We start from the raw sequence: 19,012 nt of genomic DNA, 5'->3' as shown, positions 1-19,012 counted from the left end.
CTGTACCCCACCCAAAACCTCAGCCTACTTGAATAAAGCCCTGGTGCCCACAGCCTTTCCTTGCCTCTTATTGAAGCTCCTCTGTGGCCCAGACTGAGACAGTCAGACTGCTCTGTCTTGTCACCAGGTTCCCCCTGGATCACTTCCTTCTAAACCCTATTATCTATTGGATGGTAAAAGTCCAGTGTCGCTGGCCACAAAGTCCTCGTTCCCTTCTACACCTGCCATACCCTCTGGAATGCAGAAAACCCAGTGCCCCAGGCCACATCCTCTAGCTTTCCACGTATCAGAAAGCTATATTCACACAATCTTCCCAGTTGGTCCATGAGTCTAACACCTCCGTCAGGTGGTTGGGCCAAGAGAAGCATATGCAAAGAATGAACACAGTAATCTACTCCTTGAGGTTTATTGCCTTGGAACAAACCCATAGCCCACAAAGGCCTAGCCACAGAGCCTTTCTTCTGTCCTGATCCCTGTCATTAATTGGGATGCTCAAGCCTATGAGTTGGGACAGAAGCTTTAAGGCTATCCTCTCCTAGCCTCCCACCTTCATGCCACCCAACATTTGTTGCACGTTGTCTCTTCTCAGAAGGCACCAATTAGTCCCCACTACCAGCAGGATAAAATTCTGCTTCTTAGTTTAGCATCAAGTCTTCCCCATCCTTTAGTTATAACCTCTCTGATCATCTTTTAACAACAGGAAGAGTCTAAGTTTCTGTATTATCACTTGGTGCCAACCTGTTAACATACATAGGAAAACTTTATGCCCTTAACGCATGACATTTAATTGCCCAGAGATCCCTTCATATTCTCTTCCTCCCTCATATGAAAAGTAACTCTGGTACTCACTCCTTAGGATCTAGTCCCAATTGATTCTCCAAGCCTACTCTGTGAAAATCCTGCAGGCCTTTTAGTTAGACCTATAATAACCTTTCAGCACACCCTGCCTCTCCTATGATTTCACCAACTCTTTTCTAGTTAACACTACTTGGAAAGTGTAAGACAGCTTCTTGGTTCTAGAGACAAACGTGAGTTATCTAGAATTTCTCACATCATTTTGGACTAAAATCTGCCCTGTCTTAAATGATCTCTACTGTCAGTATCATAGTTCCTTACCTGTTCCCTCTAGAAAAAACACCAAATGTGGTAGCCCCCTCCTCCACCTGAAAATCACAATGACATTCCTGTGTCTTCCTGTCTGTTCTCAGGTCCTTCCACATTCACAGGACAAGCACCCCAGTTCTGTAGCATTAGGGCTCCCTCTTTTTTTCTTGCTTCAAGGTATAACCAGAGAAAAGATCCCCTACCAAGTCCTAAACTCAGAATTCTCATTAATATAGCCATGGAAGCCAATTTATGTAAGTCTTCCCATTTGGAAAGTAGTGACAAGAGTAGGACTCTGAACTTACCTTGACAAGTCTCAATGAGTTGGTTTGGACTCTAAGCTCTATGCTCTGCCCTTGTTCTGAACACTTGACCACCCTGTGGTCATATCTAGAGGCCGAGGAAATACTTTTCTCTCTTGAAATCTCATGGTATGCCCTCTGAACAGCACAAATCCATTCTCTTGATAAAATGTTGTTTTCAGGCTTCCCGAGTCCAAAAATGGTGATAATATCATTTATTGGTTACTATGATATGCCAAGTACTGTGGTCAACATTGATTACATCATCTCATCTAATCTTCTTAACAACCAAAGAAGGCTTATTATTGCTAAGCCATTAAACAGATGAGAAATTTAAACTCCAGAAAGGTTAAAAAGACTTGCTCAATGCAGCAACAGAGTGCCTGTATAGTGCCTGGATTTAAATGGAGGAATGCTTAATCCAAAGCCCCATTCTAGAGCTCTCTGGGTCCCCAAGGGACAGGGAGGCCAAGCTCCCATGATGGAAAGGCCTGCTGCCTTATCCCATGAAGGAATAAGTGGGGTGGGGTGGGTATGAGGAGGCAGTTTCCTTCTCTCCAGAAGTAGAATAATCCCTGCCTGGAGTATTGTGGAGCACCAGTCAGCCACAGCACAGTGAAAACCTAGACAGACACGCAGGGCTGTTGTTGCTGTTACCAGGTGAGCAGTATTATATTGAAGAACCAGATGTCTTGGCTGATCTCAGGAAGAGCTTATATAACAAAGCTTCATGACATCCAGTCAAGGTCAGGTGTCAGAGCCAAGGACTATTCCTTCACGCTGGTAATGAGTGAGAAGAATCTGCCATTCCCATCCTCAATCACATTCCAGCTTTCCTCTTCCCTGTGCCAGCGTCAATCCACTCTCCTCTCCCTTCTCCCTTTGCTTGCCCCTGCTGCTCACAGGATTCACAGAGTGGAACACTGATCCTGATGCCACATGTCCCCATTTGCTGAGCAGTCCCATCATTCAGGATGCAGCTAAACTTTAACATTCACTTACCTCCTCTCACTCTCAAAAGCATCCATTTGGACAATATATAAAAATAAAATGAATAAATTAAATATCCTGGAACCTTTAAAAGTCTGTTTCCTGGGCTAGGCTGTGGCTCAATGGTAAATACTTGCCTAGCATGCACAGGATCCTCAGTGGATCCCCAAAAAGCCTTTGTCAATGCCATCTACCCTCTCTTCAGAAAGGCTTTCTATGGGGCCTAGCTATGCTTCTGTTGTCTTCATGAGGGCAGTCCAGCATTGAGCTGGCTATCCATCAAACAGCTTTATGTTTGGAGGAAGAAATTGTCCTGTGTGTATGCAAGGAACAGAGGTAATCCACTCAGAGGTAAACCACTTTGGGTCTTAGCATAAGGTAGGGCTCTACTCCCTTTCTTTTCCTTTAGTAGTAGTCAATACATCAGATCTCTCCTCTTGGCTCCTATATTGCTCTTTCCCTTCCTTTCTCTCTCTCTCTCTCTCTCTCTCTCTCTCTCTCTCTCTCTCTCTCTCTCTCTCTTTGTCTCTCTGTCTCTGTCTCTGTCTCTTTCTCTTTCTCATTCCAATCTCTATGAGAAAACAACATGTGCACATACATACATACATATATACATACATACATACATACATACATACATACATACATACATACATACAACCTCAGAAACAAGATAACAGAGAAACTGGCAAGAAATGGCACAGAGGTTTAGCAAGTTTTCTCTCAAAACTGAATTCCAATAGTCCTTGTGCCTTTTTGTTTGGCAACTACTACATGCCAGGAGACAATCTAAATGTTTCACATACAGTAACCTAGTTCTACCTTAGCAATTGAAATGACCCCTATGCTAGGGTATATGCTACGGTAAAGGCAAGACACTGTCCTAGAAGGCTAAAGGCTGAGGAACCCAGATGGGTAGAGAAGGAAGGGGTGAGGAGGCAAAGGAAACCCCAGCCTCAGAGCCACTGAGACCCTGGACATCAATGTGGAATATAAAGGAACTGTGCTCATCTCCTCTAACAGATGTGGCACTTAGTCATCTGGATGGATACCTGACTCTCCTGTTTCTACAAGGCCTCTGGCTACAGGAAGCCCTCAAGGCTGGTGCCTTCCCCAGCTCGCTATAACATCCCCAACCCCCTGCTCCTATCTCCACTCCACCACTATCCAAGCAATATCTCATGAACTGATGAATGGATTCCTCCAAGTCTCTCTGGAGAGAATACAGGAGGGTTTGCTTCTTGGAATATACCTTTCCAGTATACTATCAAATTGATGGTTGCATTCCTCAGAAAAACCTGGTTACTAGACATAGGCACCAATGAGCATACCATAAGACTTCTAATACTAGTTTTAAAAAAAAACATATGTCCTACCTCATCAGCCTCACATATAGGAAGGCCACTGGATAAAAAAGAGGCCTTCTGGGCCTTCAGGCCCCATCAGCCTTGGCCGCCAGTAGATACTTCCCGAGTCTCTGACTCATTATGGATCCAGACCTGGTTGTTTTGCAAATGAATTCACCCCAATTTGGTTGCATTCCCATTTTTTGCTGCCTAATGGAATCTCCATCTGGACCTTCTGACAGCTCTCTGGACAAACTTACTGGGCTACAGATACTAGAGCCCTAGGCCACAAGGCCAGAAGGCCTGGGTCTGCCATTAAGAGAGAGGTAACCTTGGGCAGGTTGCTTTGGGCTTTACCATCTTTGTCAGTAAAAACATAAAGGACAAGCAAGAAATGACCCAAGACTCCCTTCTGATTCCCACATGAATCAACTACCCTCATTTTCCTTTCCCCTTCCAGCAAGCTCCTCCATGCTCTCAGGCTACTCACAATTGCCTCATTCTTCTCCAAGCAAATAAGCACAAAATGTCAATGTCCAGTTGGATGCCTTTCTCTTTCCCTCAAATCCAATCAGTCACCAAATCCTGCTGGATTTCTTGGCAAGCTCACCCATCTCTTTTCCCTCCTCTCTAGCCCTAGTACCACTGCCTTGATTTAGGTCCTAAACTTCCTCCATGGAAGGAGGCTTATTATGGCCTTTCCTCACGAGAATTCCCTCCCCAACCCTCTCACCTGCCCTTCATAGCCCAGAAGCTTCCTGAAAAGACACTAGCACCATGGTTTTCTCATAGTTGGAAACTATCAGTGTCATCAGAATCAAGTTTATTTTTTTATTTTTTTAATTTTTAAATTGACCGGGCCCCACTGTGTTGCCCAGACTGGTCTCAAATTTATGGACTAAAGTGATGCCCCTGCCTTACCCTCCTGACTGTGGAGAACTACAGATGAACACCACCACACTCAGAGTCTTCTACCATTTCTCCCCAGCCCAAGACTCCAGCTTCTCCTCTCCAAGTGTCCCTCCTTGGAGACTCTAATCATGCAGGCCACTTCTCCTTAGGCCTGTTCTTGCTCCTTGTCTTTCAACTTCTGCTCTTGATCCTTCCCTCTTCCATACAAAATAACTTGCCCCCTTCCCTCTTCACTGAGGCAAACAATGGAAAGCCAGCCAGTTTTATGTACGATATATGTATGATACACACAGGTCATACATGTATATACTATACATGTACACACTTGCTGACATAGGCCAAGTGTGATGAATCCTGAAAGAATCTCAGAATGTAGATAGAGATGTCAATTAAAATGGCCAGGGGATGCTGCAGAAATTTGTATTTATTGCAATATGCATATCAGATTAGAGGAAAAGAGTAAAAATGACATGAGGGTGAGGGGATTTCAAGAATTTAATCTGCATCCTGAAGGAGTAATAAGAGTTGCATAGCAGAAATAACAGGTATTTCCAAGAAGAGGCACCAAAGAAAAGAACTGTTGGGAAACAGTGGAAATGCAGCTAAGTTAGGGCCAGCCTGTACATAGCATTAACGGTCACAGAAGAATGTTATACTTTCTCTTATCATTGAGCAATTCTTTTCTTTCTTTTTTCTTTTTTTCTTTTTTTTTCTTTTTTTGTCAGTCGTGGGGCTTGAACTCTGGGCCTGGGTGCTGCCCCTGAGCTCTTCAGCTCAAGGCAAGTGCTCTACCACTTGAGCCACAGCGCCACTTCTGGTTTTCTAGTGGTTTATTGGAGATAAGAGTCTCACAGTCTTTCCTGCCTGGGCTGGCTTTGAACCTTGATCCTCAGATCTCAGCCTCCTGAGTAGCTAGGATTACAGGCATGCATCACTGGTGCCTGGCTTCACTGAGCAATTTATCCCATCTGTGTCTACTGATGTGTTAACAGAGGCCACAACATTCTATACAACATAGAATGGGGAATTAAAGACATCATGCACAATGAATGCCCAGCTCTCAGTGTGCATAAATGTGTATATGTGACTAGGTCAGCAAATAAAAGCAAGAACTACCAAGGAGCACCAAGCCAATGACCTTAAAGCCAAGAGACATCATAAATTTGTTGAAGATAAGACTAGGAGTCAGTAGTCCTTAGGAACTCCTAAAGCTCAAGTAGACTTCTCTAGGACAGTGTCTCGGAGAAGAGTGTTTACCAGATGTGTGAGGGGTAAGAATATAGACTTCCTAGGGAACTCTACAAGATCCAACAAAACTAGCTTTAAAAGTCTTTAAGGGTGCTAGGGCACTGTGGCTCAAGCCTATAATCCCTGTTATTAGAAGACAGAGATGGGATATCATAATTGTACATAGGGGTGCATTTTTTTGAGAGATGGGAACCTGGGTAAATATTGGGATTATGGATTGCAATAGGAAGCCAGCATGGATAGAAAAGTTAGAGAGAATCCATCCTAATCAATGTCTGGGCACAGTCCCAGCTAATGGGGAAGTTCAATTGCTAGGGATAGTGGTATGCACCTGCCATGTTTAGGAATGAAGGGACACACCCAGGTCCATCAGGAAGAAAGCAAGACCCATCTAAAAAATAACTAAGGCAGCAGGTGCTAATGGCTCATATCTGTAATCCTAACTACTCACAAACAGAGATCTGAAGATGGTGGCTTGAAGCCAGCCTAGGCAAAAAATAAAAAAAAAAGCCCAAGAGATTCTACCCCCAGTTAAAATACCTCGCTGAAAGTATAGCTTAAGTAGTAGAGTGGTCAGTAAGGCCCTGAGTTTAAACCTCATTACTGGCACCCAAAAATAAAAATAAAAATAGGAAGGAAGGAAGGAGACAAAAAGGTGCTGGAGGCTTAGCTCAAATGGTAGTGTGCCTATCTAGCAAGCGCAAGGCTTGAACTCAAGCTGAGTTCAATCCTCAGCATTACAGAAAGAAAACAAAACAAAGAAGTCTATAAAAGTCTATATGAAACCTAGCACATACCTGTAACTCAAATTACATTACAAGATAAATGTAAGGTAGAATAGGAAGATCAGGGTCCAAGATTGGCGTCTAACAAAGACAAAACAAAACAAAACAAACAACAACAAAAAACAAAAACCAAGACCCTATCTGAAAAATAAAGTTTAAAGGGCTTGGGATGGGACTTAAGTGGTAGAGTGTCCATCTAGCAAGCTCAAAGACTTGAGTTAACCCTCAGAACCACCATAACTAAATTAATAAAAAACAAAAATACAAATAAAGGGATACAGCTCACTTTCCCTAGATTCTGTGAAAAGGCAGACACACAGATGCCATTAGTACTGAAAATGAAAGAAGGATGCTTGGAAACATAAGGCCAAGGGAAGTGGCACTCCCTGAAGGAAGGAGGAAGCAGGAAAAACAGTGACTCAAGAAAAATCAAAGCTGCCAAGAGGTTCAGCTTAGTTGTCCCCACACCAAGTGCTGGCTGTCAGTCACATCTTGTATGGAATGCACAATCTATGAGGCTTAATAAATATTTGTTATGTTTGAATTCATGCTTCCTTCTCCTCTACTGCATTATAGGATCCACCAAAGGACCAGTTCCTAAGGAGCACATCATACCTCATGCCCAAAGTTGAAGTGTCCCCAAATTGGCCCGCTCTCCTCAGATACTGTCCTGTCCAATCAGTCCAGTGACTGACACCTCCTGCCTGTGCATTCTATCTTTCCAAAATCACTTCTCTTGTCTTCATGTCACCATCCTCTCAGCCCTGTCCCCCCAAAGGCCCCATCTCATCTCATGTAACCTGAATTGGCGTTCCAGTTTCCCCACTTGCTTTCTCTCTTTGATCACTGTTTCCCCCAAGCCTTCCCCACCTGAGATATTAGTCAGCACAGTAGAGTAGAAATTCGAAAATCATCCCAGACCTAGTTAAGCTGACAAGTTCCACAAAGCTCCCCCAAGTAATTCTGAGACCAAGACAGCCTGCATACTACTAACCCACACTCTCATCATAGGTACCTTCCCAGGCAGAAATGCAGGTCCCACCTCTGACCCACTGAACGAAAATCTGCACTTGAAAATTTCAGGTGATTCTCAGGCCCATGATAAAAGATTGAGAAATGCTGCTTTCTCGGGTGGCCTCAAATGGCTCATTCCACAAATATTTACTGTTTTTTTCTGTGGGACTAGCAAAGGCCAAGGGCCAAGGTCTCTGACTTTGAAAAGCTCAAAGAACCCTAAATCAATATTCAATATTGACTCCCTTGCTTTTGAAGTCCAGACCTTGGTACCTGGCCTTCATGGCCAGCTGAGACCATGTTCTATCTGTATCACTAGCTTTTTTTTTTAATCTACCAGCTGTTATGGGAGCCAAGGTGGACCACTGGCCACTTCTCAGGAGTGGTCCTAGCTTGCCTTGCTCACATCACCTTTATCTTTCTCTGCTGGGAGAAATCCAAGAGAAAACCCTTCCATCCCAAATATATGTCACGCATTGTTACAATTATCTCAAATTTTCCCTGTTCATATAAAAGACAGGAACTTCCACAACTTTGTCACTGCCTTTTTTCATTTATTTCATTCCACTCAATCTTAAAATCATAGCATATTGGCCTTGACCATCCCCATAGGGATCAAACATTCAATGTTTTTTCGAAGTAGCAATAAGCTAATAATGGCCACATCACCAAATCTCAAAGAACTTCTACTACTAGCTAAAATATGCTATATAAGGGCTAGGGATATAGTTCAATGGTCCAGAAATGGCCTAGAATGTGTTCAATCCCCAAGGTTCAATCCTCAGCACTCACTCCCCCCCACCTCCAAATAGGGAGTTTAGAGAAGCACTGGCTCCCCACCACACACTCTGTGCAGTTCTTGGATTTGGGGGCTCTCGGTTACCCCCAGGCAATGCCCAAGCTTGTAAGCCCAGTCCTGAAATAAAATTCCACAGAAAGCAATAAAAGACTCACAAATCCCCGCCTCCCACTTCAAAAGTAATTTAAAAACATAAACATAAACACAATACAAATGAGTTGCCTCTCTCAAGCCCAAGAGGGAAATAATTTCTAAATCGGGTCACATTTAGTATTTTCCACAAACTAACAATAATCGCAGAGTAGAAATAAATGGTCTCTGTGACCAACTACATTTCTGTAGTGGAAACATCGAACTTTGCAAAATACACCATAAATAACAAACATGCCCGTTCTGTAATACAATTAAGAAAGAGGGGAGGACGGAGATGATGAGAAAGGAAGTAGACCAAAATATGGGAATGCATCTAAACCCAAGATCCAGATGCTCTTTAATATATATATATATGCACTGGCTAGAATGCCTGTTTCAATCCTGCACAAACCTGGGCAGTTCTCTTATTTTAATAAATAATCTTATTTATTAGAGGAAACACAGTGGGCCTGGAGCGGAGGCGTGCTAGAAGGGAAGAGAACCCATTTTTACATAGGACCATTCCCAGTCCTGCACTGCAGGGCGGCTTGGAGCCTTTGGGGAAGGCATGTGGCACGGTTAGCCACGGCAGAGCAGCGCTGGTTTCAGCCCAAGGCGCTTCGTACCTGCACACGGACTCGGTGACACAGAGTAGCCTCGGGAAAGGAAAAGGAAAAAAACAAGTCCCAAACTTCCCTACCACCTTGGGCTCCCGAGTTTACTCAGCTGCTCGGTCCCGGAACCAGGCTGAGCTGGGATCTACCGGCTCAGAACTCCTGCGGTAACCGACCGCCCCCAGCAGCTCAGGGCCGGGCTGGCACCTGTAGGAGGTGCGGAGGGTCTCTCTGATCCCGGCCAGGGTGGGATGGAGGTCTGCCGCAGATGCCCCTCCTCGCCCCCCCCACACACACACCCCGCCTTGCCCCACGTCCTGGGTGGGTTCTCGGATCCCCGCAGGCATTGCCCACCTCGGTGAGCCCAGTCCGGACCGTGGCGAGCCCAGGCCGAGGGCACTGACCTGGCTGCAGGGCCGCGGCTGCTCTCCGAGCGGCTCAGGTGCGCGGCCGCTCCGCGTCCGGACTCCCGCCCGGGAACCTGAGAGGACCCGGCTCCCGGCCACACTGACGAACTGTTGGACCGACCAGCCCAGCGGCTGCTGAGGCCGGCGTCCACGTGACGGGGGCGGGGAACCCCCCCCCCCCACCGCGGGAGGCTCGTCCGGGAGAGTCACTCTCTCACCCAGGGGACCTCCCCTGGGACCGCCCCGCTGCTGTCACTCACTCTTCCTCGCTCTGAGGTGTCGCGGTCGCCCGCTGGGATCCGGGCGACCGGGTTCCTGTTCCTCTGGGACCGACCTGTCAAGCCCCGCCCCCCTGAGCCCGCCTCAAGCCCCACCCTCCACGCCGGACCACGCCCCTCGTGGAGCCACGCCCCCTCGTGTAGACCACGCCCCTCTCGGAGCCCCACCTGCTTGCTCTAGTCTCCCTTCAAGCTGCAAAGAGGCCCAGCCAGGATGTGTTCCCCTATGTAAATGAGGTGCTCTAGGTGTCTGGCTGGGTTTTAGTGGTTGGTGGCAAAATGCTCAGTGCTCAATCTTGAAAAATGGCTAAGGACCAGGAGCACTTCCTGTGCCCAGCACCCTAGGCCCAAGAAAAGCTTTAGTGATGAATTCTCAAATCAAGGAGGACTGGGTCTAGCATTTACCCTGTATGCAGCCTCAGGTTTTGCTGCCAGTTGCCCTGCTGGTGCCTCCCAGGACCAATGGCTCAGGCTAGCTGATTAAAATCCCTCATGGGCTTCAAGTGGCAGTAACATCGGGGACTCTGGCATAGTCCCCAGTTGGGGCAGGAGTCACCACAGGCCTGGCCTCTGTGTAAGCTAGAATGTCGACAAACCCTGGGACACATCTTTTTTTTTTTCAAGCCAAATTGACCCTAATGATCTGAAAGTACTAGTGTGCCCAGAGATTTGTTCATGTGAAAGGAACATAAGTTGCCTTGGCAAACAGTACACCGGTAGTCAGTCCCTGCAGGAACCTGACCAGCAACAGAGAAGGAGTAAAGCCAGCCAGGAAAGCTGGGGCCCACAAGAGTTGTGTTACAGCAGGACACTCTTCAGTTTTCACTTCCTTAAAATAGCAGCAGAGGGACTTTCTGACAAGGAGCCTGTTGCCACAGTTCATGTGAGTTCATGGGTGTTTCCAAATCCCACATGCGCTATCTCAAGAGACTTGCTGCCTTTACCTTGGTCCCCTGGAAAACACTAAGTTGTTTTAGAACTATATGATTGCTTTATTGTTGTTATTATCCTTAAGTGGTTGTACAAGGAGTTTCAATTCAGATGTCGGTTACAGGCAGCAATTACTTTTTAAAATATATTAATTAACTGGTTCTCAAGCTTATTTGAATTTTGGAACCACCTTGGGGAAAGGGGTTTAAAAATACTAATGGGGGTGGAAGGGAGGATCTTACCTCCTGAGGGTCTGCTTTAATGGATAGAAGTGTGACCTGGATATTAAAATTCTCAAAAGCTTTCAAGGTGATTCTTATGTGCCACAAAATTTAATAATCACTGCTGTAGGTCACATAGACATTGATGCTCATTGGAATCCAATAGAAGACACCAGAATGGAAATGTACACCTGAAATTTACCCAAGGTGCTTGCAAGCCTGCATGCTGTCAAGCAAAGGGGCATAAACAGAAGCCTCCTGGAGAAACTGTGTTGACCCAAAAGAGGAATTCTAGGTGCAGGAATTCAAGGTACCAGGGTGAATGGTTAGAGGCAGGTGTATCTTGCATATCTGTCAAATGCAAGCACATCCCAAAGGGAAGCCAGACAGCACATTACAGACACTCTCCTCTTCCTCAAAAGGAACTATACATGCACAAATCCTTCCTGCACGTATGGTTGGTAATTCCAACTTGTATTGTGAGGCAGCCACTTTCTGTGTATTTGCGAAATAGGTAATGTGACTTTACCCATGGGGCAGGTAATAGCCACAGACCTATAAAGAGAATACTATCCCCTCATCTACCCATTCATACTTGCCTCTTTTCACAAAAGATGTGGGCTCTCTATGCCATTCCATTAAACTGGGAGTCATTACACAGTACCCATAGATTGGGTTATTCTATTCTGCTGAAGATCTGTTTCCCATAAGGGAAAAGAAATCTCTCTTCATGCCTATGATCCTGACTGAGGCTTGGCAAAGGCAGGGAAACAGCTGCAAGTATACAAAGCAAGTCCTCTCATGTGACCAACCTGGAAAGACAGAGGTCTCAGCACATGACACAGACTGGCACTGCAACCTGCACTTGTGACCCAAACTCAGCTGAATTGGACACATACACACATGGGAGACACTTTGAAGAAGCCCCTCTTGAGAGGCAGGCTGCCCTCTGAGCCACACAGCATGCCTGCTGTGGCAGAATGACTTGCCTGCTATCTGGCTTCCTTCCAGATTCCAGAATATTTACTAAGAGCCTCTGTGTGTTGGGGATTGTTCATAGTAAACTCAACACAGGCAGTACTCCCTGAAAGCTATTGATGCTGAGGGTATGTAGGCAAATACAACTTGATGAGGTTATTTGCTCAATGTCATTTTTATTGTATTTAAACCAAAAAGAGAGGAGCAGATGACAGTAAGACAAGATGAGGCTAGAGGTGGGGGTCTTCACCCTCAGGCTGGGTTTCTGCAGGAAATACCTATAAAAAGGTATTTTGCAGATGAAAAAACTTGGCAAAAGGAAGAGAGTATTATTTTAAAGCTGAACCAATGAGCACATTGATTATAAAGGGTGGGGTGAACAAATATTACATATTTGATATTTCCTTGGGTGATGTAAAGACCAAAAGATTTGTGGTATTATCTAGCTCTTTAATTTTACAGTTGTGCTACTTTGAATAACTCACCTAAATATTTCTCCTCATCACAGCAATTTGTAAAGACTTGTACACATCTCACAAGGTTGGAAAGGAAAATAATGTACAGACATTGTAATTAGAAAGTAGCATTCAAAATGTTCATGTTTTTACTCTGTTACTATCTCTACCAACTTGGGGAAAGCACAATAAAGAAGAAAATTAATGTCTATAAGAAATAATAATTTAGCAGTAAGATAAAAAAAATTGAAAGGGTGTTTGTAAGCATTTGAGCCTGATCAAAGGCCAGAGGAGAAAAAGCCAGTAAGTATCAGAGGGAGGCAGGATTCTGATTATTTGAGGAGGAGAGACAGATTTATAACAAATGAAGGAAAGCAGAAAAAGAAGGCTGGAAATAAGCTCAGAAGGTAGGAGACCTTGGGGAACTGGGGGTGGGAATGAAAAATAGATGTTGAAAATTCCTAAGCTCCTGGAAACTAGCTAAGTCTGTGACATTTGGGAAAGACATACGTGTATTCACTCTTCTAGACCTATTCCTGGGTGTGATAAGAGAAATGCTACTACATTAAGGGGTTGTGGCTTCAGTGTCCTGTACAGCCATTTTGCTCTCTCTCCTAGAGGCCATTCACTATTACAGAGGCAGCTTTCTCTTTGTCTGGAGTTTGTAAATGATCTGGTTTCCTTCATTCCATGCATAGAGCTGCTTATCCCTGGGGTTGTAATGGATCATGGAGTGTGTTCTTGGCCGCCTGGGGAAAATCAAGTTGGGCAGATCCTCTTCCCTGATAGTCCCCAGAGGATCATAGGTGCATGTGATGCGATGAGGGCCCTGGCCACCAGAACTATAGACTACGTAAAGAACCCCACATAAGAGGAATGAGGCTTCCGCATCCTGGCTTTGGCATGGTGTGTCCCATGAGTGCTCCACTCCAAGTGTGCCAGGCTCAATCTTTGTGAGAACCAAATGGCCTTGGATACCTGGGCCTGAGTGGATGGCCCAGAGTCCGTGCTCATCCACAGCCAGGTCAATGTAAGTGGACAGAGAATGCTGGTAAACCAGCGCTCGCCCTGCCCCTCCTGGGAGCAGCATTCGGTCTTCCACAGTCCTCTTCTGTAGATTATATTTGATGATCTCATTAGAAGTTGCTTGGTTGTGAAAAAATAGAAAGCCTTTGTAGACCACTTGACCTGATCCCTGCCAGGAGAGAGGCAGAATTAGCTTCCGTGGGGCTGGCTTGGTGCTGTCCTCCATGAATGCTCGTAAGTTTGCAAATTCCCAGACAGTATTGTTTCTGGATCCAATTAGGAAATACACCTTCGCAGACTCACTGCCAGCATCTTTCATCCAAGAGCCGTCTGTGTCCATTGTCTTCTTCACTATTTTCAAGGACTTTATACCCATCAGCATATTGTTACAGCCTGCCCAAGCAAGAGAAATAGAAGGGAAATTATTTTATAAACATAAGGTATCTACTTTCTGGAAGTCTCACTATCCCTGGAAAAAATCTTTTTTCCTTTTAGTTCTCTTACTGGTAGTGAATAGTTTTGTTTCTACTATGAAATAAAAAGAATGGAACATACAGTATGCATTGTGTTTACATAAAAAGCATTTAATCCCAGAAATAATCCCAATTTATTCTTTCACCTCCTCATCTTTACAGATCACTTTTTTCCCATACTGTTCAAAATAAAGTTGTGATACATCATTTAATCATAATTTATGATGTGATCCAATGAATCAAAGAATAAATGAATAACTCTTTGCTAAGAGAATCACTGCCTAGTATTTAAGAGTCAATGCAAAATAAACAGCCAATTACTGTGTCAGAGACCCTGTTCACTGCAAAAGCGCTTGAGATTGACAGTGAGAATTACATAGCTGAGAAGGCACGTAATTCAGTTCATTTCACCATCGTTTTAATGGGGACTGGATGCCAGCAGCTGTGCCTATCAGCCTGGCTACTGGGGACACTAAGGTTGGGAGGCTGAGATTGGGAGGATAGTGGCTTGAAGTCAGCCTAAGCAAAAAGTTCATGATATTCCCCACCCCCATCTCAATAGGAAAGGCTGGGCATGATGGTTTGTGAATGGTCAGTGATACAGGATGTATATTTATGGGGTCATTGTCTAGTTCAGCTCAGACAGAAAGTGAGATTCTACTTCAAAAATATTCAGAGCTAAAAGGGCTAAAGTTGTAGTTCAAGTGGCAGAGCGTCTAAAAAGCCCCTGAATTCAAACTTTAGTTGGAAAATAAGTTAATTGTACATCTTGAAGAGACCATATTATAGTAAAGGATTCTTGCATTTCATTCAGCAGGCACTGAATATCTATAAAAGGTATGATGAAGCTGGGTGCCTGTAGCTCATGCCTGTAATCCTAGCTACTCAGGAGGCTGAGATTTGAGATTTGAGTTCAAAGCCAGCCTGGGCAGAAAAGTCCATGGGACTCTTATCTCCAATAAACCACCAGAAAACTGGAAGTGGTGCTATGACTCAAGAGGTAGAGCGCTAGCCTTGAGCTGAAGAGCTGAGGGACAGCACCCAGGTCCAGAGTTCAAGCCCCATGATGGACAAAGAAAAATGGAATGATAAAAGTGAGTCAGGTATTATGAGCTGGGGTACAACATATATTAGGCAATGATCAATTAGGCATGGCTCTTTCTTATTAGGTACATAACTGGCTAGAAAAGAAGGACAGAGGAAGCAGATGTCATCTGAAGCAGGGAAGGTTCTACATTTGAGTTGGATCTTGAAGAATAAATTATATATTGTAGAGAAACAGGAAAAAACATTCCAGATAGCCAACAAATTTGCTTGAAGAAATTAATTGTAGTCCTATACTGCTTTGTTGATTGACAACCCTTTTGTACAACTACTTAAAAATAAATTTTTATAAACTTACATTTAAATTTGGAAAATAAGGAAAGCCCTTCAAGATTAGGTAAAGTAATAACTAAAGAAGTTTAAATCAATATAAGCTAAATACTTGACATTGCCTCAACTAGTGCCTAAGACCAACAGGTACATTCACATGCAAGTCCTATGTTTATAATCTTCAGGGTAGGGATTAAGAAATTTAGACGTTCCTGACCTAGCAGGAAAGGAGCTAGTGAAGGTTGGGATAGGAGCAAAAAGTCCATTCTACAGGGTAAACTCAAGCCTGGGTATCATGGACTCCTGGAGAATAGCCCAAATTCATAGACTAATTAGAAGGAAATAATGGAAGATCAAAAGTCTAAAATAGGTGAAGGATTTTTTTTTTAATGATGTTTAAATATTTCTAGCTCCTCACTGACATTTCAGACTATTGTCCTTCCCCCTTTGTGCAAGAAGGCTTCCTACTTTGTGTCTCATTCTATTGTAGCTCATGTCTCTAACTTGTGCTGTTGACTCCTCTTAGTCTAAATCATTGGCTAGTCTCAGACATATGGAGCATTTTTACATGTTCAACTCCATGGAAACTGACTTGCAAACTCTGTTGGCAATTCCTTCTAATAGGAAGGTCCCCTGGGCCCCAAAACTGTTCCATATCAGAAATGTACAACTCCAATATCCTACTCTCTACAACATTTCAGTCTTCTATTTCTCATTTCTTCTTTGTGCTGTATCTGTTCCTCCACTTCCTCATGACACTCAGTTCATGGCATCTACTCTCATCACACCATCATACCTGTTAGTCTTCTCTTGAACACATTTCCTTTCCTATCCAGACTAGACTATGTAGGCTGATGGCTCTGTCACCAACACTCTCTTCCCCTCAGTCTCTCAATTTCTGATTGTCCCAAAATATCCATATGACAAAAGTCTCTGGTCTTGGATCAGTTCAAACTTCTGCCTTTGGACTAGAGAGATGAGCACTGGAGAAAATTTTACAATGGTACATAGTGACCCCACTACATATAAGGGACCTCCAACCTCAGCTGAGCTCCAAAGACCATACATTTATCTTTTATTATTTCATCTTGTATTCAATATTTTATTATTATAAAGGTAATATATAGAGGGGTTACCATTTCATAAGTCAGGGAATGAGTACATTTCTTTTTGGACAATATCACCTTTTCCTTCACTCTCTCCTGCCCTCTCTTATATGTTCTTTTCTCCACTACTTCAGACAGTCCTTTCACTGACACCAGCTTAACTCCTTTACACAAACACCATTCCACACAAACTCCCTCTATTCCCTGTCCCTCACTTACAACATTTTCTCCAGTTGTTCCTACCATTGCCACACTTCTACACTCTTAGAAGTGATATTATTTCTCCTGTCTAAGACTAATATATTCAGTACTTGTGCCCTGATCTCACCCTTTCCTGGCTTCTTCTTGACTTTCTTGATGAATTATTCCCTTCCTATAATCTTTACTTTCTTCTTTATAACTAGCTCCTTGGCCTTACCTTATAAACCATTTTGCTTACATTTAATTTTTTTCACCTCCACTAGTTACCCTTCTCTAGCTACCTTGCTATCTTTCCATCATTTCACAATCTGCTTCTCCTACAGAACAATCTTCATTTTCCATATTTACTTTCTTACCTCCCTTTCACTCACTCCGCTATCACTCTATGAAACGACTCTTTCTAACATTGCCAGGTTGATCTTCTATGTGCATATACTACTTGATCTTTGGTACCATGACAATATCAGTCAGTTCCTACTCCTTGGAGATCTGTTCTCCCTTACTGTGTATATACTTATTTCTGTTCTGTGTCATCAATCATGCTCTCAATTCTTTCACATTCCAGTTCATTTTCCTCTTTCTAGTTTCAATGAAATTATACTTCATACCTCTATTAAAGCTGACTTAGTTTGCCCCATGGAATATAGACAGTAGTGCAACCCTTTGCACTTTGTTCTGAAGCATGCTATCTTCTACATAGTGACCCTGTTCAAGAGGGATAGGATTTAAGTTGCCTCCCTCATTTGTGGTAGATAGACCGTACCTATATCTATAAGTAAATACATTGGATAGTATGCAAGTGGCTAGAAATGAATTAACTATGGAGAGCTCAAGTAATATAATCTGTTAGAAAGGTTAGGTTGAAGTCCAACAAACTCAGCACCAGAAAATGTGTACAAGCAAGGGGGGAGGTGGGACCATGGGGAGAGGGGCTACAAATGAAACGGGGTAGGGAGGGAGAATGCATTCAAGTATTTGTTGTATGTACCACAGAATTAAGAAAGGAAAGGGATGAGTCAAAGGGTAGTGAGAACTTTGAAGGTGAAAATGCATTGTATTCACAAACTCCTTTGTTAAATGGTACCACTTTAGTACAGCTACTTAAAGATAATAAAATACTTTTAAAAAGAAGGATATGAGGTGAGATCAGTTTTAGTGACCATTAGTTCTAATTTTAGGCACAAGCATCAACATGTTTTTGCACCAAGGAGATACCCTTGATTTTCTTCCCTTGCATCTCATACCATCAGCAACACTCAACTTTAAATAATGGTTTTGTACTTAAATTCAAATGCTCAAATACACATCTACTTTCTACCACCTCCTGAATTCTCATCTCTTGCCTAGATGACCACAAAAGCATCTGATTTGTCTCCCTGGTTTTACTCTTGCTTACCTACACTAAGTAAATCTATACTAAGTATATTCCACAAAGCACTAAGAATGAGCTGTTTTAAAACATAAATGGTATGAGTCTCCTTTCCATCATACCTAGAAAAGCATCTTAATCTTTTATTCTGGCTTAAAGACCTACATAATATGGATCTTACCTGTCTCTGTGACTATTGTTGTTAGCAAAATGAGCTCCCTTCCCATAGTCCCTTAGTTCACTCCTTCCTTCCCCACAGCTTAGCATGCTCCTTTCCTAGGCAACACTAGGCCCATGTAGTAAAGGCAGTAAATAATAAACTTCCAACCCCCTTTACCTTGGGATGGCACTTCTCTGGGGCAGCTACCACCATAGAAAGCAACAAGAGCCCCTTCGAGTGGCCTTCAGGTCTGGGCAGTTGCAGGACCCTTATCTATTATTTAGATAGCAGCCATAAATCTTAGTCCGCCATGATGAATCCCCTGACCCACATGTCTACACTAGGGTCTCCACCTCCTAGTCCCTTCTAGCCTCTCTAACCCCCCTAGGTTATATAGGTCACCCCAGAAAGTAGCCAGTGCTTCTTCTCACTTGTCTCTTGTGAGAAGGAGTCTTGCTGGCCCCCTTTCCTGGCAATAAACCTTTCTTTGTTCTCTGTACCTGGATGTCTGCATGGTTCTCTGGCAAAGTCTAACTAATCTTTTTTTAAGCTTTCAATTGTCTTCCCTTCTCTCCTCACCCACTGTGTTGTGCTTACCTTGTCTTCTTTATATTCTGTGATCTTGCTAAGTTTGTTTCTGCCTTGGAGCTCTTGCACTAGGAATTTTTCTTCCTGGAGCATTCTTTTTCTTGCTTTCCCCATAGTGGGCTCAATTGACCCTGCTAGTTCTATTTTGAATATCTTTTCCTTGAAGGGCTTCTTGTGAGTATGCTATATAAATATGTTTA

The 19,012-nt window shown here is 43.6% G+C and overlaps 2 protein-coding genes across 6 annotated transcripts in view; both read right to left on the bottom strand.

Annotated features, from left to right (window-relative positions):
* Nucleotides 1-9,997, bottom strand: part of Ppfibp2 (PPFIA binding protein 2) — a 136,957-nt gene extending 126,960 nt beyond the window's left edge. The window contains exon 1 of one of the 5 annotated variants that reach the window (XM_070035225.1): nt 9,914-9,997. The gene's annotated coding sequence lies outside the window, so the exon portion shown is untranslated. Of the gene's footprint in view, nt 1-9,258; nt 9,322-9,650; nt 9,847-9,913 lie in introns of those variants that run through there. The other 4 variants (XM_070035224.1, XM_070035228.1, XM_070035229.1 and 1 more) reach the window with 4 other exon arrangements.
* A 2,214-nt stretch (nt 9,998-12,211) lies between these two features.
* Nucleotides 12,212-19,012, bottom strand: part of Olfml1 (olfactomedin like 1) — a 28,502-nt gene continuing 21,701 nt past the window's right edge. The window contains exon 3 of the mRNA XM_070035223.1: nt 12,212-13,934. Within this exon, the coding sequence (XP_069891324.1) occupies nt 13,147-13,934 (788 nt within the window). The 3' untranslated portion in view covers nt 12,212-13,146. The remainder of the gene's footprint in view (nt 13,935-19,012) is intronic.

Source organism: Dipodomys merriami, unplaced genomic scaffold (assembly GCF_024711535.1).
Source record: "Dipodomys merriami isolate MVZ:Mamm:240054 unplaced genomic scaffold, mDipMer1.0.p SCAF_25, whole genome shotgun sequence".
NCBI lineage: Eukaryota > Metazoa > Chordata > Mammalia > Rodentia > Heteromyidae > Dipodomys > Dipodomys merriami.
The sequence above is the reverse complement of the archived record's forward strand: the minus strand, read 5'-3'. Positions and strand labels throughout refer to the sequence as shown.